The 24,087-nt window shown below is 40.3% G+C and overlaps 1 protein-coding gene across 5 annotated transcripts in view; it reads left to right on the forward strand.

Moving 5' to 3' along the window:
• Positions 1 to 24,087, forward strand: part of LOC114876776 (transcription factor collier) — a 69,986-nt gene that overhangs the window by 21,985 nt on the left and 23,914 nt on the right. For all 5 annotated transcript variants that reach the window (XR_006829637.1, XR_006829638.1, XM_029188587.2 and 2 more), the window contains exons 5-6: positions 100 to 173; positions 570 to 638. Coding sequence is in view for 3 of the 5 variants with exons in the window: in XM_029188587.2 (XP_029044420.1) it covers positions 100 to 173; positions 570 to 638 (143 nt within the window). In the remaining 2 variants the exon portion in view is untranslated. The remainder of the gene's footprint in view (positions 1 to 99; positions 174 to 569; positions 639 to 24,087) is intronic.

The following is a 24,087-nucleotide window of genomic DNA, read 5'->3' on the forward strand; positions in this document are numbered from 1 at the left end:
TATTTTTAATATTTATGTTATAATATTTTGAAAGCATCAATTTATTTTATGAGAATGACAATATTAAATTGTACTAACGATAATTTTTTTCTGTTTCAGGCTATCATGTACGAGGGACAAGATAAGAATCCTGAGATGTGCAGGGTCCTTTTGACTCACGAGGTGATGTGCAGGTGAGATGCTTTTTAAAATTATAAAAATTCTATTAAAAAATGTGCTTTAAGGTCCAAGATTTTATTGCAAACAAATATGTACGCTCGTGGTACAAGTTTCTTGCTCTTCAGGCAACCACCCTTGCGGTAGCTAAACTATAAACGTAACGAGACATACGGGAGTGCAGTCATTCTCTGGGGGTGGCTGACTCATTGGCCCATGGGACTTCGGACTGACGACCCGGCACCCCCAAAACTTGCAATGTCCCAAGGGTTCTGGTAGTTTTTACACGACCTCGAAAGGTCTGACCCTTCTGGACCCTTCTCGAAACAAGCCTAAGAAAGACTTCGTACACTTTCAGCGAAAGAGAAATCATGCATATCTATTTCTAATTAATCTACTTCATTTCGTTACAGTCGGTGTTGCGATAAGAAAAGTTGCGGGAACAGAAACGAAACACCCAGCGATCCTGTGATCATCGATCGGTGAGTGATATCTGTTACAATATTTTAACGCGATCATCATTTTTTAATTTAGTAAGCAGATAAGCTTACTCTGTAAAGAAACTTATTTTCATTTGAACCCAGCGCTGGGCCAAGGGATGAGAGAAATTTTAATGCGGTCCTAGTTGAACCTCGAATCGTAATTGAACTTCTTGGGCAGAAGCTTTATCAGACACTTTCTTTGGCATTTATAGACAAACAGAGATAAGCGATCCGATTTCATAGAAACGTCAACGAGCGTGATATCAGTTTACCGCCCTTGCTATCGTTCTTCGCAACGAGCTGCGAAGTAAGGGAAGCAGATAACTCGTTCTCGAACCCACCTGCGAGATAGCGTCTAGGAAGCAGGGATATTTAGGCTTGCAAAATACGTTTCCTACGAGGTGTGGCGAGGCTGGTAGGTGTAAGAGCACTCAAATGCTTCGCTCGTCCTTATACCACCTTCGCATTCTACGTCGTGCTGCTTGTCCTTAGAAATACGGACATACATTCTTTCTCTTCCTACCTAACGGTGTCTTTCTCCTTCTTACTTGGAAGCTGGCTAACGTTTGCGAGTAGCAGGGTGAGCCCGGTATCTGAATAGGCTATAGAGTGTCCTGAGATAGGAACGGTAGGAAGGAAGAGGTTTCCCGCGGGACCCAGGCCGAGATAGTCTTCAGGAGGACATCTTGTGCTCAGGGGTGCTCAACCCCTCGGTTTTCGATACAACCACGTCTTACAGCTTTCATCCTCGTTCGAAGGATACGTGTTGGCAGGATAGGTGACAGGAAAAGCCTATCAGACTTCTACCTTTAACTATTTTTCTACACCCCAAAGTCTTCTTCGATCTTTATCTACTGGATTTAAGTAGAACATTCTTGATATTAAAGTCATTTGTTCGTCTTCAGGAAATAGGCATTTTATTTAATGGTGTGCAGTATTGTTAGGTCGTATTGCATAGAGTTTCAATTTTTATATAATTTACCTATTTTCAAAATTTTGTTCGAAAAGTGATCAATAGATAATTCTGAATGCTCTTCCTTAATGAGAACTACTGGGATGGTTAAGCTTACTGTGTTAGTCGTGTGATAATAAATTTATATCGAAAGAAGACTTGTCCGTCGGAGCATTAGAAAAATTAATCTCGAAAATGCTGGCTCGCTGGCAGACACGCACGCACCTAAGTAACATCGTATAAACCGCGATATAATGTAAATGCAACCACGTTGCGGTCGCGTGTCACATCGAGCGCCGCCCTAAACTACGTTTCTTGCTTGGTTTGTGGTAGATCGTGCCGAGCGTCGAGTAAACGAACGATTCACAGGATTACAAGATTGAGTTAACATACGCATTATGTTTATCATGCATTTATACAGGTGCATAAAATATCTGCAATGTATTTATCATGACACGTTGACAGGTGCAATGAACTTGCTGAAAATCTCATTAGTAAAAAAGAATTTTAATTCTTTTTTTCTGTATTCTAGAAATTGATTTTCATACTTATTGTAGTTTCAATTACCTCGTAGTTAATTAACTTGTAGTTAATTGAAACTACATGTGTTCCTATGTTTTTGAGGGATGGGGTACGTGTGTATTGTAAAAGTCAAGATCGTACTAGTTGTCGGAATATTTTTACAAATCGTTTTGTACATAGGTATATGTACACTTTCTATGTGTACATTGATGGGCTAATAGATTTTCGGTCTGGAACAAAACCGCAATGGAAAGCGCGAGGGCCCGATCGAGAGAACGAGCGAAGGGTATCAATGCCACTTTGATTGAGGTGGCCCTGGTCGATTGTGACATGCTCACTCAACTGTGCAGAAAGTACAGCGCAGTCCCCATCAATTGTGTATATCTGACTACTAAAAAAAAGGACAAAAAACAAAAGCGCTTCCTATGCCTAAGCGTGGCCATTTTTTCACCCCATCACTTTCCCTCAACAAACGTTGAAGGGAACAGTCCGGCAAGGGTGAAAGAAAGCAGGACTGATAATTAGAATTCTTCTTAGAGTGACTTTTAAGCGAAAAACAGGTCGAATGAATAGTATTTTGTCAAGTTAATAACTTTTCAAATTATTCCTCGAGAAAAGCTTATTGCTGAAAAAATTATTAATTACTCGATCAGTTAGTAATGACAAATTTTTTAAAAAATATGAAATGATTATATGCTGAGTAATTGTAATTATAACGCGTCTGACTAAATATAGACCTTTCTACTGTGGTAGCCTATTAGGTCAGATTTGTATCGTAAAGGCTTAAGTTCCGTTTAGAGGCCAGTCAAAATTGATCGATCCACGCGTCGCATCGATCACCGATACAATGAGGAGACGTACCTCGAGAATAGTCGTAGAGAAGCTAGCGCTACGCTGGACTCGGAAACCAATTAACATGCATAATTAAAATGGCATTGTCGTGGCCGTACAGCTCCAGGGGCTCTGCCGTCGACTGACGAATCCCCAGGGACTAACGCCGTTCCATAATTACGAAAATCCTCCCCCGTCCACCCGGCCAGGTTCCTCGATTCACCGTGTCCCTCCACCCTATATCACTCTTTCTCCAATTGCAATCAGCATGCTGGTAACCCTCCTTGAAAACACGGCAGAGCGCGAGAAAAATCGGGCATCGGGTCGTCGTTGACCCGAACCGGAACCGCCTGCAGCCAATAACGTTCGAACGGGCCGTACGTCGGCCCGATTGGTTAACTTTATTTCGCTTGGCGGGGCAAACCCTTAATTTCGTGGCATCGATCATAGCCCTCGTGTGCCCTCCGCTCGGTTGCAACCGCTTCCTCGTCGCGACCCTCAACGTTTCTATGCTATATACCCTCCGTCAATTTGACGGATTCCATTTCGGGTGGCGCGCGACGACGATCGTTTCGTTTCCCTGGACGTATGGCCTCTTTGAGGGGACGACACGAGAGAATTTTTCACCAGGAAAATGGCAACCGGCCACGATTAATGCCGCGATGAATTTTACTCTGCTTTTTAAAGGGAGGATACAAAGGGAGGAAAAATTTCAATTGACTGTACTGATTCTTTCAAATTATAATTCTTTTATTATTTTATTATAGTTTACATGAAAGTTTATTAATTTGGTAAACAAAACTTAATAGGATATCTTCTTAATTATTATTTACAAAGATATCTAGATCAGTGTAATTTAAAAAAAATGAAATTATATTTTAATATATATGTTAATCGTTACCATTTCAATAGGAACATTAATACCAATGTTATTAATTAATTTGTATTAAATACGTGAAAAAATCAGTTTGATGACGATATTACGATTTCCAATGGGGCATCTATCATCCATATAAATACCGGCTCGCGATATTCCCTTCGTCGAGTCGAAACGCGTAACAATCAATCGTTACCTTAATTGATTGCGATTGGTGGAGGAGGATGCTCGAGCGATTTGACTGACGTCACAATGACACACGGATTGTCAATCAGTCGCGCTTGTGGCGTTAATGCATGCAAATTTGGCCGAATCGTGCTATGTTGTCTCGTACCCTTGCCGCGTCTCCATCAGTATGGATTCGATATCAAGGGCGGTCAGAGAATTTCTGTTGCAGCTATTATTGATGAATATTGGAAATTCTTTCGTTATTCAACTTAAGCATTTGTTAAATATTCTATTTGAATGTTATATTTTTTCAGTCATTAGAATCCAATTTAAATATTTAAAGGAACAAAATATTTGTTTGAAATGAAGCTACGTAGAAATGAAACTTATAGATAGCAGTATATCAATCATATAGCTATTGTGATTAACGTGTTAAATATCACGTCAGATTTTAATACAACAATAATTTATACAATGATAAATTCAATATATTTAATTAAAAAGTTTAGTTATGACATACAGTACATGTATTCAATGGATACTTTAAATTGGTCTCAGAAAAATGGAAACAAGTAATTAATATAACAGACGCATTAAAAAAGTCGGACCGAAACATGTTACATGCAGTAAAAACCGGAAACATTTTGACGTCCTGTTAAAAGCTAATCAGGTGAAAGTGCGTGCAATCAACGACACATGTTAGACCGCGCTGCATTAATGATATTTCCACGTAACAAGTAAGCACCGTTGCTTTCGATGAAAATGATGAAAACTATCAAGCGTAGATATGGACGATAATGACGGGTCTCGGTTGCCTGCTCCTAGATGACACACATCGATAAGGAAAAACTTATTAAGCGAACGACATACACGATGCATAGTGAAATAGGTTTACCATTCAATGATCCGGTGGGAAATCTCTCTCACCCGCTGCCTCTTAACCAGATACGCCCCTTCGTTCTTTCAATTTTTATTTATGTCATCGGGTGCACTAATTAAGACGCGAAGAGATCGAGCAGAGATTAATTATCGTTTCCTGATAGTGGTTGTTGCGTATGGCGGATTTAGAAAGGTAGAAAGTCTGATTTAAGGACAGTAAACTATTTATTTTTATTTTTAAAATATTGAAGAAATATTTATGCAGTCATTTTCATTAAATTTTGAGCTTGAAATTGATATGCCATAAGTACCAGTTTGTAATACTTTCGTGTCCTCTAATTATCAAGTAATGATTTAATTATAATTTTCTTAGAATGAATTTTCACAACGAAAGGGAATTACTTGAAATGTTCAGTATTCAATTAGCTTCTCTAATCAATCCACCATTATCACCGGAAACAATAAGCAATGTCATCGACACCCTTCAGAATTGCACAGGGTGAAAATGTTTATTTCTGTCAGACATGTGCCAAAAAACGTAGCAAATGGTTCGCTTAAGCAATTCCAGGACCGATTCCGCTGATACATAATGGATCGACAGGGGTTAGTTTAGCATAAGTTTTCCATTAGCAGGCTGAATAGATCGAGATATCGATAATATCCAATATAGATTCCAGTCGTATTTCGCGAGTGAAGCGAGTGTTTCAGGCGCCTTCTTCCTCTCCAGATTCACCAAAAGGATCCACCGCATATTTGTCGACCGGTAGATGTTATATTCCACAAATTTTTTGGTGATTCGGCTAATTGGACGAATTTACGAGGGATCCAGACATTTTAAACTTTCCGTAACTCCTTTTGTCTCCTAACGATCTCAGAATTTCATGGTTCCACGTCAAAGAAAAAGGAAATTTAAGTCATCCGCGTTAAGATTCATAATTGAAATTTGATAAATTCAATCCACGAAAAACAAGACGATGTTCTTCATAATACTCGAAAAATCTTCCTCGATTCCAAACTTGTATTAATGTTATGATAAATTATTCCTCTTTCGTATATGATTATTTCATGCCGGTACTTTAATCGATTCCCGATTTTTTTTTTTTTCACGAGCCACGTTTATTAGCTTCAATTTTCTGGCTGGTGTAACGAAGAGAAAAAATATAATTAGCCGTTCAAATACAGCGTTATTTATCCGACGATTTCCCGCTCGAGTGATCGGTCGTTCTCGTTTCTATACAGAAGCGGGCACGCGTACTCTCGTCCATTTATTTTAGGGGTATAGCCAGAATGAAGGGTGTGATACCCCCGGCAATGAGGTCCCATATGCTTCGCGTACGGGAACGTGTATCGCCACCGAGTGTGTTTTGATTTTCCTAATACTCACGTCAGAAAATACTGCTTCCTGGATCAGTCAACTTGAAAAATTCTGATCGGTGTAACTTGGATCGGTTCCTATTTTTCTTTTGAGAATTCCGTTCAGTAAAAGTTCCATTATTTCCTTAAAGAATATCAATTAAAATTGAGGCTTTCTCCATGGTTCGCCGCCTCAGGATTTTATCAATATTTTTTATAATAAATCTTGAATATATAATTTTATTTGCGATGCAAATATTTAAATATTAGAGCACCGTTTAGGGAAGTTTAATGTAATGACACTTGAATCGAGAAAATCTCATCGTTTCGGTAAGAAAAGTCACAAGTTCTCGGAAGTCCTGACACAAGTGAACGCTGATTGGCCCACCGTCTGTACGAAAAGTGGCGAGCATATCCAAAGCCGTTGGCTGTGTAACAGCCTAGACAGATACCAAAATGTACCCAGGAGTGTCGTAAGAGCCGGGGAAATCTTAGTCGTACACGAGAACTCGGTTTGATTCCCTTACGGTTATTCTACCTACCGAGAATTACCCCCGATACGGTATCCTTATTTTCGAAGAATATCTTAACAGCTTCCCACACTGCACTTGTTTCTTATTCCCTGCTCAGCTTGTCGAAGAAAGGGGTAGAAAAAGGGAACTCGGTCCTCTTTCGCAACCCTCTTTCTCTTCCCTTCGTTCACGTTTTCTCGTCTTCGTTGCTCTTTAAAAGAAGAAGCCAATAGGGAGAACCGATCAGCTTAATGCATATTGATGCGAGCCAAGCTAAGTGAGTGAAAAATCGCCATCGATCTACCTTCCAAGAAAGCGGAGGTATTCTTCCTTTTTTCTTCTTTTTTTCTACTCCCGTCGCTCGCCAGTCTTCTTCTCCCTTTCGGTGCCAAAGCCGAAAACATTTCGAGCTTTCCTCTGAAGATGAGAGAAAAAATTCTAACCCCGTAAAATTTTGTAATTTTCAACTCGAGAAGAAATTGATTTTTCTTCAGTTTCATAATTACGACATTTTGCTTCGTTAATTCTGAATATATTTATACTCTGACGACTAATCTCTTGTCACTTCACCAAAACACGATCAGCTCGGTTACAGTCAATAAAAACTGCAGCAACCAATTACTCGGGAAGTGATTCGAGGGTTCCCATTTGATTGGTAGTGCACGGATGAAATGATTTGGAAAAGCATCGAGTGGCGGAGTGCTTGTAGGATGATTTTCAACGTTCTAGCGCGTGGAGACGTCGTGACGGGACCCTTGGCATTTTGTAGCGTTATATGCTGTTGCCGGCGTTGTTTCTGCCATCCTCGTTGGGGTCTCGGCCCGCAGAGCAGATGCCAACCGTCACGGCTCGCCGATGGTTGGAAGGGTGGCTCTAGATTGAGACACGGTGGATGATTCTAAATGCCATTCGCTTCTCTATGCCTCCCTTTTCTTCCTTCCTCTTACTCTCTGCCGAATCAATCTCTTACCTAACTCTATCCTATCTTCTATTATTTCTGTCGAGATTGTAGGATACCTTGATGGCTACTCGAAGATTTACACTTTAGTAAATTTAGTAGACATTTTTTGTAAGGAGGAATAATTAAAGTTAATGAGGGATTCTTGGATTACATTTAAAAATAAATTGCAAATACAATTAAAATCTTGACAGACAGCAGCAATCCAATCAGCAATACACCCAAGTTTTCTAATTTCCTAATCAGATAGGCAAGCCGGGGTAGGCAAATAAAGAATCATGACACCCCCGTTAATAGGATACGATTGAAAAGGGAAATCGCACGAGCGCACTGAAGGACTCATTTATTTCGCTAAAGAAAACGAGCAAACAGATCACGGGGTAGCATCCCGTACGATACGGGGATAGTAGAATGACAACGACGACGACGACGAGTAAAGAGGGGTGATGGTGCATTATTTTCGGGGCTTCGAAAACGGTGCTGCCCATCGACCGTATGTCAAACCCTTCGTACAATGAATAACGTGAATTTCGAGTGGCCAACCAACACGTGCACACACGATGTGTACCTTTCTCTATTGGTAGTCCGCGTAGGTGAACGTAAGAGGGAGAGAGATACATGTAGGGGGAGTAGAAAGAGAGTTTGCTCCACTCAAAACAGGTGGTTACCAATGAGAAGAAGAGTTGGAGGGAACCCGCTGTGCCACACACCGGGTAGGGAGAGCCACTTGAAGAGTCGCGTGGCCAACTCAATTACTTTCTAGAGCCTCTAAACACCGGCCACGCACTAATGCCTCGAGTGCTTTCAGCTCGTGCGTAACGCGATGAGACAACCGTGTCATCTTATTGTCGAAATCTCATCTCGACCATCGCTGATTTCACCAAACTGACCGCACAGTTATCCGATTATGATTCCACGTTCAAACAATTACATTGATAATCTTGAAAATTCAAAGGAAATTTGATGACTTGAAAGTATAACCGAACATCACTTATGGTATATCAATTTCAAGTTTATTTAAAAATTCTTAATACAAAACTTCTTTCTGTTTCGTTAAAATCGGAATAGGCATAATTACACACTCGGGGACCTCTTATTGTCAATTCAGCAGCAGGACCCAGAAGTAACACTCACACGCGTGTCGTTTAGCACGACCACAATCTCGTTAAGTTGTCGAAGAGGGCAGCATAAAATAAAAGCCGAATAGCTGGCATAGCTTGGCGCCTCTCGGCTGTCCATCAGCTCCTCCGTAGTAGCTGCTAAGGCACCTTCCTCTTTCTTTGGCACCCCATCGATCCCCACCATTCCGACTCCTTCTCTCCCGCCCCTTCGTCATCGACCGACGTATATATCGTCGTTCGGCTCCGCAGAAGGGTTTCGCCGTACCGAGAACTAAAAAGCAGGTTTAGGAAAAACGGGAAGTCTTTGCGCGCCTGTCAATCAGCCGTCCGTGGTTTTGCGGCCATCCGGTTAATGATGATCCACTGCTCTATCTCGTCAGGATCGTGAGCCTGCCAGCTCCGCGTAGTCTGGCCAGCTCGCGATGAAAATAGTAAAAGCCCGACTGTCGTTGTGTAATCCATGGGTTCTCCTAGCTGTTGCGGAATTTTTCGATCGAACTCGAATGCCATTTTTATTTTTTTTTATTTTCACCCGTGATCGGTATCGGTGGCTCGTCGATCAGTCACGCAGCAAAGTTCGCTGACTCGCTGGTATTTTTATTCTCCAATGGATCTCGACAAATTTATCCGCTCAATTTTTGAGATACACGCGTATTCGTTATGCTAATTAGGGGACGAGGATTTGAGTTATGGCGAAGCGAAATGTATGCTATAAATCTTCAATGTTTTCAAAGATATTAGCAATTTATTTGATTGGCAATTGAATTCGCAATTTTCATATCTTTTTTGGACACAAAATTAAATGGGTGACATTTTTTTTTAATTCATCAAAGTAACATTCGAAGTTCAGGATTCATGAACGTTCGCACCAAAGGAGAAAATATTACATTTTTGTAAAGCAGAAGGAAAAGTGAATTTTTCGTACACGAACGTGTTACCGAAAGAGACGATCGATGCGTCAAGATTTATGCGATTGATTCGAACGGAGCAGAGTGACAGTACAAGGAAGCGCTCTTAGTCCTGGTGTCTTTGGTCCCTCGAGAATACATCTCCCTCCGAAGCGCCGGTGTCCGAAGGATCTCTATAAATTTGCATGTAGAATACCCACGGAGCTTCTCACGACAGTAGATACCGTGAATGGCCTATTGCATCTGTCGACGCACATTTCCGACACACCGTCGTCCCTCCAGACGTCTGTATTGCCTAATTTCATCTCGAGCATAGTCAGAAGTCAGTTTTCCTTACACGAAATTCGAGATGACACGGGAGACCCGTACACGCTTCCTTTTTTCCTCGGTCTAGTTGGTTCTCATCGATCCTCATCAATTTATGAACACTCACTCCAGAAAATATTCTGAAAATATAGTAAAAATTTATCAGGAACTAAATTAGGAAATCCAAAAAAAGATGAATTATAATGACTTTGGATCAAAGTTCGTACATAAACAGATAAAAAAATCCAAGAAACATTTTACATCCAACCAAGAGAGAAAAGAAGATCCGAGTTCGCCAAAAAGGAAAAGAAAATGGTCAGGTAAAAAGAAGTCGCCGGAAAGAGGATTACTATAGGCAATGTAACGATAGTTCAGGAAAGAAGATTGGAAGAAAGGGAGGGAAAAGGTAGGAGGGACGAAAGACAGCTGCGTGGACAGTTTCGTAAACAACGGTTCATGAATACATTTGCTTCTATTGGATTTCGTTCGATCGAATCTGCATAGGTTGCCCGAGCAAGTGGCGGGATCAGAAGGCCAGGGGTGCTGTGTACGTAGACATTTTGGCGGAATACGGAGATTCTTGGCGAAGAAAGTACGTATAAGGTGGACGGGAATAGAGGAAGAACCGTTGTCCACCCTTCGCGGAACGCGAATTCCCTTGAAGCATCGGCCATCAGCACCGCACCCCCGAGTCCATTCGTCCATTCGTTGGGCCGGCCAGCTTTCCAGACTTTCGGCTTTGGGGGGTGGACAAACCAGGCTGACCGGTTGCCATGGCGACCATATGGATTGATCCGAGCAAATATCATCTCCGAAGACACCCGAAAGAATCGCCGGATTTCAGAGAATAGCTTCGACCAGCTCGCTGGATTTCTCTTCTTTTCTCTCCTTCCTGCTCCCTCTGTTTTCTTTCCTCGCTCGCTGCTGGCCGGCCGATGCTAAAAAGAGAAGACCATCGGTCCTTGGCTCCATTTATCGATGCAACTAATAGCATCGTTACGTAAGTAAAAACCACGTGTCCGTTCGCTGATCTAACCTGACCTGGCCACGTAGAATCGGACATAACTGTAGGGTGTTCGTACTGATACGGAAAAAATGAAGAAAAGGAAGGGTAATTGAGAGAGATTTGATTCGAATGGTACATTCAAGTAGGCTTACTTTGGTTGAGAGTAAGCGAGGAGAGGAAACTCTAGGGAGATCCTAAGTAGAACCCAAGCTAGAACTTCCTGTCCTGGCAAATAAGGCGTATGATGGGACACTCCTCTCCCTACACTTCTTCTGAACTAATTGCAAGAAAAGTCTTAATTAGCTTCATCTTACACCAGTTGCAAATCTTTGCACCAGAGGTATTCGTGTTGGGTAAATCCTAATCTCCAAAAACACTGATCTCGCGTTCCTCGACTTATACTTTTAAGGACATATAAGAAAGCAGCTTTACGAGGAAGGTGTTGAACGAAGGTGTTGAATATCGATTAGTCGGAACGAAATAGCCAAAATGATCCATGTCATCGTCTGACAAGGATCCATTAAAATTGGAAGCTGGGAAGTCAAGATCCTTCCGCTGACATCCGAACCTAACTGTTCTGTGTCCAAACGGATCACTCGAAGCAACCTTAAATCGGCGGGCGATGTTTCGTTTCCTGCTTCGTAAAAAGCCTGACAGTACCGATGAACGACGTTGAGATTCCGATCGTAACAATCTGTTCGAATCAAGGCAGGACACAGCGTGTACGTCTGCGCCGGGACGTTCCATAATAACTTTACGTGGACAAGTAGCGGTGTAGTAAATAATGTAGCCTTGTAGAACGGTAGAAGGTACCAGTGCTGGAGAGTTAATAGCTCGCCTCTGGGTAGGATAGACACACCGGTGTATACGGTGAACGACGAACGACGACAACTAAGCACGATGAGTGATTCAGTGCGCGTCGCGGCTCGATCTCACTCTCCGATGCCTTCTAAGTTAGCGATCGGTGGTTCTCAACGCGCGTCGATCGTCCCGTTGAATCGAGGATGACGCCTGGTACAGACGTCCTACCGTGGGACCACCCACGGGCACGACGCTCCATATAAAGGTCCAGGATCGTCACACCGCATTGTCGAACCGTTTCCATCGGTGCAAGCGGCGCGGCGGTGGCGTCGGCATTCCTTCCGTTTTAACTTCTTTCCATTCGGCTTCTTTAGCCGTACGATCCTTCCGTCCTCCTCTCGGCTCTTTCTTTACAGCCTTTTCGTTTTTCTCCCCCGACTTCGTTGTTCCTCTGCCTCGCGCTTCTTTCCATCGTCTTCCCTCTTCCACGTTTCTTCTTTACACGCCGTTCAACTTTAGGCCGCGTTCAGATTATGCTCGCAATACTGATATCAAATGGTTGCTCCATACTCGTATGGTGGTCTAACTCAAGTCCTCGGGAAGACTTGCTATTTTGGGGGTGGTTATCAAATTTATGGGCAATAACATGGAAAGTGTCGATTAGGGTACTTGAAGTTAATTAAAAAGCATTTCAAATCCAGAAATTTTTATTTAAAAAATTATTATACTGTTTTACGGTATGATCTCCGGACTTTGATACACTGCAAAACTTAGCAGAATGAGAGTGGCAAGCACTAAAATAATTTTAATTAAAAAAAAAAGCATCTAATCTATTGTAGCTACTGTATCAATGTGAACGCGGCCTTATCCAAAGGCATTCTTTCCACCCCTCTCCTTCTGTTTTCTCTTTCGTAGCGATCCTCTTGCCATCCACCGAGTTTCTTATTGCGGCGAGAATTATAAATTAAGCTATTAAATGTGTGTTGGGCGTTTCTTGTTCGGTACCCGTCGGCCTTTCTACGGAGATTTCACGAACGACAGTTGAATTCGGATAAGGACCTCTGAAAGGTCGTTTCCCGGACCAATGGTCACGCCGGGCTGTCTCGTGGGTCAGAACGTCCCCGATTCGTCCTTGCTTGCACGATTCGACACCTGGATTTCCGTCGAGGATCTTTTTTGCCCGTCTTCTCGGTTCTTCGCGCCTGTCGACAGCCGGCTGCCAGATCGTAAATGCCGAGATGAAGCTTTGATCGTGTCGTCGTTGGTGGGCATCCAGGCCGATCGTTCGTTGTAAATTCAAGTGACGCTTTAATTAATTGCTGACCTAACTGGCGACATGCATTTCTTACGCCAGTTGCCGATCATCCGACCACGCTTCGATGGCGTAATTAATCAGCGCACTGACATGCTTTTTCCTCGCAATTGTCCAAATACGATTTTCGTTTAGCTAGCATCTCGTCGATACGGAAGAAACCGTCATTAACGAATCATCGCAACCAAATTGAGAAGTTTTATCTCCATGGAATAAACATTGATCACCATCACGAGAGAACCTCCGTAGAGAACTTAATAGCGGTTTTTTAACTTTTACTTACGTGTATGGAATTTCATTCCTTTTCGGTCTCGCGATGAATATAAATATGAAGAATTTGGTTTTCTAATTAGAGGTTACGGAGAAATTCAACGAACCGGGCTCATTTTTAACAAGGAGAGTTCACTAAATTGAAGATATTTTATATTCGACTCTCTGGATCTAGAAAGTTTAATCCTCTCGCTACCACCATCTTGGTCAGAAATTTAATATATGTTTGTACATTCACATAGTTAATTACTTTTCAAGAACAATGTCCAATTTATTAGATTTCCTAATCTAATTTGATTTCACTTGTCATCAAAAGTTCGAAACTTCTATTAATTAGTATCTACCAATACAGATTGATTTCCGATCGGGAAGATGATAACAAGGTTTACGATGTAATAACAGTTGATTCGTTTTCGATTTAACGTAGTTAAGATCGCCTAGAATCAATATGAATTCGATTAAGGCATTCGGCGAGACCAAAATTCAACCAATTAATTTAGTTTGCTGTCTCTGCAATAGCAATCACCAGCACCACGCGCGATCGAATAGAGAAGCTCGTAACTGAAACACCCTCTGCATTCAACAAATTTGATAAATGAATAAAAAAGGATACACGGTATAATCTTCAAAAAAAAGTTAGTTTAGCTTAGATTAAATCTAATATCTACTCTACATAATTATCAAAAAAAAAAAAAGAAAAAAAAAAGAAAAATATGTTGACAAGTTCTCGATCGCGAACCTTTCTTCCCATCTCAAGGCTTTAATTTTCTTCGTAACTGTCTCGTCCCGCGCCATTTGTCGGGCAAAGTAAGCGGAGAATTAATCGGGACTTAATTACCAGGTTAGGCGGGTACTTGTTGCAGCAAAGTGGATGCGTCTAGTGTACGCGGCGTGTTAGGGTGCCGTACCGTAATAAGATTCCCTTTAATGGCATTACACGCCTCATTGGGACTTGCTAAGTCCGAAGTTCCTGCGACTTTACGCCGTGTTTGACTTAACCGGAAGTTACTACCTTCCGATCGACCACCGTGCGAATAAAGTCGAACTAGCTTTAAGTCTTCTCGATGGATTACCATTTACCCGGCAAATAACTTTCAGAACTACCCCGTATATTCTCATTAAAAAATTCAAGGAAGTGTTAATAGAACAATATATCATTTATGGGAGTTCTTCTAATATCAATCCAATCGAATGAGATTTTCATTAAAATCAAAACTCTACCAAAATCTTCAAGTTCGTTTTCGTTCTCCTCTGCCCAGTTGGTTGAGGCGGTGGCTAAATGGGCATAACGTAAAAGTTTACCAGATGGGATTCTGGTCGGGCTGATCCGTCTAAGTCCACTAAGGGGGTCTCGCGTGGAATGTCCTGTAATTGATAGGAAGCACACTGGGTTCGATGAGCCGTAGAAAAATAATAAGCCGTTGTCGTAGCCCGCTAGTACGCAGTATTATTGGCTTTCGTAAAGGGGGTGAAGAGAGGGTGTTACTGTGGCGTCGTTGTAGAGAGGGGTGGCTTCGACACAATGTATGCACCCTCGCATGCAACGTCCTACTCGGATATCTCGGTCTTAGGGGTGTGTCGGATGTCTATATTCGTGTCCGTACAGCATCTCGGTTCGATAAACTTGCTACTATTCGCTCTCCATAAGCAAACGACCAGCAAGAAATTATCATTCGGCTTGGATACCGTGGATATTGGAATAATACGTTCCTGGACAATATTATAAGACCCTCGGAAAATTAACTTGAATAGAACTTTGTTAATTTTCATCGTACAGAAGTATTAATAACTTTCTTATATTATATCTAAGGACAAATTAAAAAATCTTAATACTGTATTTGTATTTCGAAGTCGCCTGTCAAGTTAATGGAATCTAGAATAATTTAATACGAAGTAAGTAGTACGTACGCGACGATTTGATATCATCAAACTTGAAATAATCCCGAATCACGTACAAGTGATCGAAGCTACCTGTGCAGCAAGAAACCGGTTTCACATAATGCAATATTTTTTCGATCGATGCATCATCGATGCATTCACCGTTACCATTGACTGATTGAACGTAGCTCTCTGATTTAACCCTTTGTTGACAATTTATGGTACAGTGAACTCAGATTTCGAGGCAAAGTATTGTATTGCTCCAATTAACAAATTAGGAGGTTCTTTTATATAAAATATCAATAATCACTGATATTTTTTTTTTCGTATTCGAATTACAATTTTTATAGTTCAACAAAGTGAATGGCGTAGGAATCCGATTATCGTAAGATTGTAATTTGTAATTGAATACTGATTGGTTAGAATGACAGTGCAGGAGAGTTGTAGCGGCTAGAATGTCAGGGAACGTTCGATTAGATTAGGGTAGATTAGCCAATCAAAAACTACAATACTGCGACCCCTCCACAACTAGTAGTGACATTTGATGCTGCAGGCAGTCTATTAGATTTGCGCCATAGCTAACGTGATACGGAATCGAATGATCCGAGTTCTCTCGAAACGATTTTCGGCAGCTACTGGTTCCTGCTATCGACCAACGTAGTTGCCTTTTAAACGACGAAATTTTATACACGCTACAACGGATACGTAACTGAATTCAGGATCATTGTATTGATTTACTTTATTCGATTTCACTCGTGCATTGATATCGTTACTTGAAAAATCGTACGAATATTATATTTTCAATCTTACAGTTTTATGAACAAAAATTCTAAGTTAAAATAAGTACAAATAGATATTGATAAAGATCAGTTGAAAAACAAAATTAAATGTATTAGAAATTTTTTTCTGGTGTTCGATTGAAAATATCGTGTACGTATACAAATGAAGATGTCCATCGTGTGGATATTAAAAGGAATAGAGGAGGTGCGTGAAAACACACGTGTCACGCGATCTGCGCGTCGTTTACACGGGTGTGGTAAAAATGAGTAGTAGCGGCCAATTACCTTCTTATCTATTCTGAACAACCAGCAAGGGTACACACGGCACCACTAGCCAACTAACATGTGCTTGCAACATTGTTTCGCCACTGTTTTTTTTAGCATGACTTTCCGGTCTAGGAAGCTCGGTGTTCCAACTTTTAGCCGGTTTTCCGATTAGCATGCTAATTGGCACGACAACCCTTTAAATGGCCATTTCAAAAATTAGGGGACACGATCTGGCTTCGGTTCACGGAAGATGAACTGGTGCGGTTTCACGCACTGTTGCCGATCGAAATTTATCGCTGAGATTTCACAGATTTCCTTTATTTTTTTTAGTTTTATTTTTCCTGCTACATAATCCTGCTATCTTCGGTTTAAATTAGCATACCTTAATTGCATTCGTGTCAAATGAGTATTAATTTACTAAGTGGCGCTAAAAATGTTGATAAGATTAATGCAGATGTACTAGAAAAATGTTGCAAGAAACGTGTACCTGTATATCGTATTTTATTAATATTTATGAAAATTATACTTTGACACAATTAAGAGGATCTTGATAGGAGGCAGGTAATTGATCGAGCACGTAGTAAGCGGGTCAAGGTGGGCAGAGTATTACAGCAACGAGTATGTTATGTAAAATTAATTCAGTCTATCTCCTGTTTTCCATTAGTATGCGTCATTCTATGGCCATAACGCATCACATTTGCAATGACATGTAACAGAATGTTGGAAATGTTGTAAGTCTTTAATGAAAAACTACGATTGGTAAAGAAAATCGATTTTAAATTTGAGAATTCTAAAGACTGTGAATACTAATGAATTATAATTGATTTTTCAAATGATTTCTTTTGTTTCTCCAAATCTAAATTTAATTTATTTATTAAAATAATAAACAACGAATTTGCAACATTTTTCAAAAAAGGAAGAAAATCTATGCCATCTGTACGGTATTGCTCCTTTGTCAATCATGTTTATGGTTCATCGAAAGCACATGTAAAAGGAAATATAATCTCTCAGAAAGATACCTAACACCGTTGACGCTACCCTCAACCACCCTGTGGGCAACAAAAGGGCAAAAACCGTGCTCGTACTTGCTCCCCTTTGACGTGTTCGGTCCTCCTTTCGAAGGAACAATTAACTGAATTTGCATTATATCTCTATCGAATTACTAGATCCTTATTATCGATAAAATTGGCAATTTAGGGGTAGAGAATAGTACGAGCGTGGAAATAGGGTGAGTCGTGTGTTCATTCGATGCCGATACTGCTTCGTACCTATTCCCATTTTACATGTACACATGTACATTTCGATTTCTGTGCTACACGTTCGATCATTAATTTTTCATAGTTCATTTTCAAATTTTTAATTTCCTTGCACTACTAATACTATTGGAACTAATATTTTTCTATTTTTTTCTTTTAATTATTTGAGTATAAGTAATTTGCAATGTCGGTCACCGGTAACCCCCAGAGCATTTAACGTGTTAATGCGATTTTGTATGCATTTTATATTAAAATAAAATAATTTCCGTGGAAATTAACAGTTATATATGATAATTATTTATTTATGTCAATGATGACTGTGGGCGTAATCACGTTTATTTATAGGATTAACATTAAATAAATGTTATTATCGAATCTTGCTTTAAATAATATAATTATTTGCACAATTTTCATATTTAATGTTGTTTGATGATTATGTAATGGGTTATGAACAAGGTTAAATGCTCTTTCATTATTTTTGTAAGATTTTTCTGATTATTATTACAGTTTCGAGAATTATTGGTATTCATTTAGAAAAATGGTTCCAAATAAAATAATTCCAAAGTTAATGATACATGATTACCATGTATTATGTTAAGCAATTTAAAATTTATCACCACAATTCTTCTCTAACAGAGGTGTAGTATGGTTCAGGAGCCAGAATCACCCTGTATACGTGTATCTGCCCGTTACGAATTAGTCATGGAGAGGCAATTCCCGATAATAAAATAAGAGAAGAGCGTAACCGATTATCATGGTAACGAGGCGTCGTGAAATTATTGTAACGGCCTGGTTCGCGATTATCGGACAACGCGATCGTTCGCAATTCTTCGTACAAGCCATTGTTTTCCCCTCTATCCAGAACTAACCGATCGATATCGCCTAGGAACGCTGGTTAATTAGTCACAATTGGTGTCTACATAATTTACAACGCGATTGCGAGAAGATAAAGATAGCGAACAGCATCGTAAGTGACGACTTTTTGTCAAGGGTTGATCGCTGGGGTGCGATAGGTGTCACAAACGGTACCGTCTACTCGAAGGGTTGATCGTTTAAACGTTTTAAACGTAGACGATATTTTACTAAATAATTATTTTATTTATCGATACCGTGAACAGTATTACAGAAAGTAATTAATTATTAAATATAGAAAGAGGGAAAATTACAAGAACCGTAGATTTTACTAAATGCACAGCCGTCAAAGTGTTAATATCTTCTAAAGACATTAGCAGGAACATCCGCAATCTAGTAATCGTAAAGTTGCCATTGTTGTATGCAAGTTCCTCGTCTTATTCGTATGTGTTCCAATGCCTAAGGCGTCGCCTTACTTTAGGTTACCCGGAACATTAACGCTAATACATGCACATAGCTCGAACAAATGCCGCATAAACGATAGCGCGATCCACGTGGCAGCATAGGCACAGAAGGGCACAGATGGTCGCCCTAGGCACTTACCAGTTACCACCACCCCGGATACTGCCCCCTTCGGTCAAAGGGATCTAAAGGGCCTTGGCTGGCCACTAACCGTATTTATTCACGGGGGTGACTGAATTTACCGAGCCCTAGGAAAATAGGTCTTATCTTAAACGCGAGAAACGTCTTAACTTCTACTCTACTGTACTCGCATTCTTCTGCATACTCTGTATGCACTTTTGTGCATTGGTGCATCAGGAAAGTGCCTTTTAATTTTAATTTTTCGATCGCAAAGTGAGGTGAATTTTGACCCAGTCTTATAAAATATATACAATAGTGTTTCAATTTTATCGAGTCATCATTTTTAATTATTATTTAGATTGCCTTTTGCCAAAATTCCAGTTCCAAAAAAATGGAATTTTTACAATTTACAAATTAGCCGTTATTTAATCAAGCTAACGTAGTTATGACAGATATCAAAAGAAATATTTCTACACTACAGAATTGTTCTATCACACTATTTTGCCTTTCATGTACACGTATACGTCAATACACACGTGCACACACGCGGAAACGCACACGTACCAGATCACCAGCGGCAAGTGGTCGGTGCAACAGATAAGTTTGATTTATTTTAATTTCTCACCAACAACGCAACGGGGCTCTTTCGTGGGGATCTCTGCGTTCCTGTGAATTATTGCGAAGTTATTTTCTAGCTCGTATTGATTTACGACCAGGATTTCAGCCCATCGCGACCACTTTATCGTCATTACAGGTGGGTAAACAGGTGTATCTGGGGTTGAAAGGGTTGTCAGTGTTTCCCAGTTAAATTACAATGAAATTTTTCCAGGATTTATGAATTTTAGACAATCAATCGAAGATATAAAATTCAGAATATAACAAATTAGCAAAAGAGATAAAAATTAACGTTTTAATTTTATTTTGAGAAAAGATATAGATTTGTAGAATGTTGTATAACAATTCGAACGTATAGTTGTGGAAAACTTGTCAGAGTAAGCTACACAATCGAGTAAGGGAACAACAGATAAACAGTTCTCAAACTGTACCGTGTGTTAGTTGCTCCGTTGTTTGTAACGTCCACGAATTTGGACGACAAAGGAGATTAGGTTGTTTACCGATTTAGCCTCAGGCAGTTAACCATAACGCTTGTGAACACCCTATCACTTGACCCTTTCTATAAAGAAAAAGTTAAAATTAAAAGAAAATCTTTTACATCAAAGTTAGGGACAAAATAGAATGTTGCAAATATTTATCATTTTTGATTTTTGTATTATTTATTATCTTCATATACCATACATAGACATTTTCGTCAAATTATAATGATGGATATAAAAGAAAAATCAGTAAAGCGTTGCCAAAAAGCCAGCTATATTACGGAAGTCGATACAAGAGGCATTAGGAACATTATATGTAAATTGAAATAACATTATCCAGTGCTCTGGCGGCGATAGTAGGCTAAAAAGAAAAAAAATACAGTATAGAGAGCAGAGGGAAAGCGGAAGATATGTAGAGAGGGGACTAGCATCCGAAATTGAAGTGAAGTAGGGTAAAATGCATTTCATTCGCTACCCTTGTCGTTCAGGACTACTATGTATACGTCGCAATGTAAACGCAAACTTCTCCACGCTTGACATATGGCCATGTTAGCTGCTCTTACTTATATTTTTCTCTGTCCATATGACCAATAGATATGTAAAACGGATCAATGAACTTCTGACTAATTACAGATGTCAATAAAAATGATCATAGAGGGTAATTTTAAATAAAAAATTCTAATAGACAATCGTTGAATAAAAAAAGGAGGAAACGATCTTTCATCATAAATTTTTAATATTTCTCGATTAGTGACAAATTAAATTTAATTCTATATCCATTATCCGTTATCGGAAGATAATTCTGTTCACCACTGGAGAGAAGGGAGCAAAAATGATGGTTGCTCTTAATTTGTATGCATATGGCGTGTAAGGTCTGTAAAGTGTCTTGCTCGACCAGATCTATCACATTTGACAAGATCTATCAAACCTGTTGCGACCCAACGATATCATTAAGAGTTGAACTGGATCTCTTTCGACGAAAGTATCCTTCGAACGAGTATTTCCTTCGCGGAAGGAATTCTATCGCAGGAAAAGACGTGTCATATCGCGAGGACGGTCTGTGTGTGGCCAACCGAGTGGACGGCGAGGTGAGCTCCGGCTCGCTAAGTTGTCACTCACAGTCAGCGACTCCTTTTTGCCAGACAAAAGGAAAGACAGGGAAGACAGTGGGTACCCCGGGTACCCTAGGGTTCCCTCCCTTGATCCCTCCAGGGATCTCCCGGTCCGTCAACAGCCCGCGGATTTCCAGTTTTTCTTCCAACTGCACGCAACCAGCTCTCGATCTAATAGCTTGCTTCAACCTCCTCCTCCCTCTTCCTCCTCTTGATCCTTCACTTCCATGTCTCCTCCTGCTTCTTCTTGCTCCTCTTCGCCCTTCTCTCTCTTATCGAGAGGTTTGTAAGAGTAGAGAGGAGAACTGGAAGAGATCGAGGATCAACCTAATGAGAATAATTCCTGCATTGATTGCCAAGCCACAACGAATGGTACAAGCCAGTGGCTGGATGTCTGACTAGGAGGCTGACTGATTGGTTCGTTGGTCGGTCGATCGGTCGGTCGGTCGGTTGGCCTGACTGCTTACTGACTGCCGTCGGTAAATCATTCTTAATTAAACGATAGATATTTAATTAGGAAGAGCCAGAATTGAGTTAGTTATGAGGCATTTTAACCATCGTCCGTTATCACGGTGGGCGACTCGGATGGCATCTGGCAAAGTGATCTGCTACGCTGATGCCAGGCCTTTTACTGGTAAATGAGAGAAAGAGGTTTGGGACGCGAAGAGGGAACGGATAAAAAAACGCAGTTAATGTTCTGTTGCGTACAATTAGTGGCGACTGTACGTAGAACTCTTTAAACTTCTCTTCGCTCGTGTATTTTGCTCCTTTAACCCTTTCGTTTGCATTCTAGCCACATGGCTATCAATTTTAATTTATAAAATTTTAGTCTAGTTCTGTGAATTTTAATATGTGTTAGGTTGAGTTAGGTAAAACACAAATCTCAATTTCATATAGTTTATAATAATAAATTTATTTTTATTAAAGTCACAAGTCACAGAATGAATTACATATTATAAATATTCATTTATTATTTGATACATTGATTTCTGATTCCGTAGTAATAATTTTTTATTAAAAAAAAAAAATTATTGGTTATTTATAAATATGTCCAACTTGCTTAGTCAGAGAGTTAATTGAAAAATGATCATCGACAAGTCGCACGCCACAAATCAACGTTAGTCGCCACGTGACACCGGCGTCGAGCAACGTGCGATGCCGGATACATAAAACACTTAACAGCTAATTTCTCAGTGGGTCGCCAGGACCCACTGAGAAGCCGTTCTACGACAGATTGCGGAAAACACGATCATAAGTTGACGAAGGTTCACAGTTGTCGAGAGGTTTTGACGGTTCCTGACAAATGCTTCTCCCCGAGACAAATACAAAACAGCTTATATACATATACATATGTATGTACAGAAATGCTACAAAAGAAGAAAAACATTTGAATTTCATAAAACATATCGCCGAATTAATTTACGCATCTATAATCAGTCCAACGAGACGAGTCAGAATGTTTATGCAAATTCGCGCGCTTGACGCAGGGTCGGAGCTCAGTTGTTTCCAGTTCTTCAAACGTATCGGTCGAGGTTTGTGTACTGTGAGCCGAGCCTGCTTCCAGCACGTGAATTTCTATGCATTTACTGTCTCGTCTCGTTGGATAAAGTATGTATAATAAATCTTAAGAATCTTTGTTTCACTATTAATTGAGAAGATCTTTTTTCCACTGTAATCAAAAATCAAAGAGACACATTTCCCTTAAATTTTGTGTCTTGTGTATGTCAAAATTCAAAAATTGAAAATTCTAAAATTTCTAGGACGACGTAATTTCTTAGATCAGTGGTGCGGGGGTGTTTATTTGGATGCTCAAATATCATGTCCCTGCCCGAAGGGGCATCGGTGTCCTAGCCGGGTCAACAGGTCAGGCAAACGCCAGGCGCCCCGCTCGTCCTCGTGATCTGGTTCTCGTTCTTCGTTCAAAAGACATTTCCTTTCCGGTGGGGACGAGCACGATGCTTGTTTCCTTTTTAGTGACTTTCTGCCTCTGTTTCTCTTTCTCTCGATCCACCTGGTATTCCTCGTCTTACTCTCTCGCTCGGCTACTTTGCCCTCTTCCTTTCTGCCTCTCGAATTACAAATTATACCGGCAATTAACGACGAGCCGGAGGCTTGCACGGACCTTCCACGGCGAATCGTATCCGCAGTTAATACCGGCATTCTCGTCCACGTGCGTATATAGAAGGAAACTTAGCTGAATCCTCTCGAGTTAACCGCGTGCACACGTTTTGGATGGAACACGATTTTTTCCGTTCGATCGTTACCTCTATGGCATCGCCTGTCCTTAAGCGAGCCTCTTACTTCATGTAATGGCGTAACTGTCCGCGCGGACTTTGCAAGGTCCTCGAACGAGACTGAGTATGCCACTGCTGATGGATTTCATGGAAAATGGAAATGCATGATTGTCCGTTGGAAATGACGAAGATTCTCGATGGACGGTAACTGGAGATGCCGAAGATAAAATGTTGCCAGCAACGGCAACAGCTTACGAGATCTCAAATCGTACGTAGACAACGTGACCGGATTATAGAACACGTTTCATCGTTGGTACATACTATAATTGAAAACGGTAGATACGCTATGAAATTAACTGTTTGATTGCGGAAGAAAATTCGTTTCGTAGTATTTTCACAAAAATGGACGAATCAATTCCTCATATTTCTTAATATACAAACTTTCATCTTTTACAAGAAGCATACAGAATGCTATACAATCGCAGATTTTCCTCTCTATGTTTATCTAAATAGAAGATTCTAAGACAGTAGGAAAAAAGAAAGGAAAAGTAGTTTTCTTGTATTCCTTGTATCAAAGATGAGCATCTTGTGAACGAAGCATAGAACTTTCCTTTACATT

Source organism: Osmia bicornis, chromosome 9 (genome assembly GCF_907164935.1).
Source record: "Osmia bicornis bicornis chromosome 9, iOsmBic2.1, whole genome shotgun sequence".
Lineage (NCBI taxonomy): Eukaryota > Metazoa > Arthropoda > Insecta > Hymenoptera > Megachilidae > Osmia > Osmia bicornis.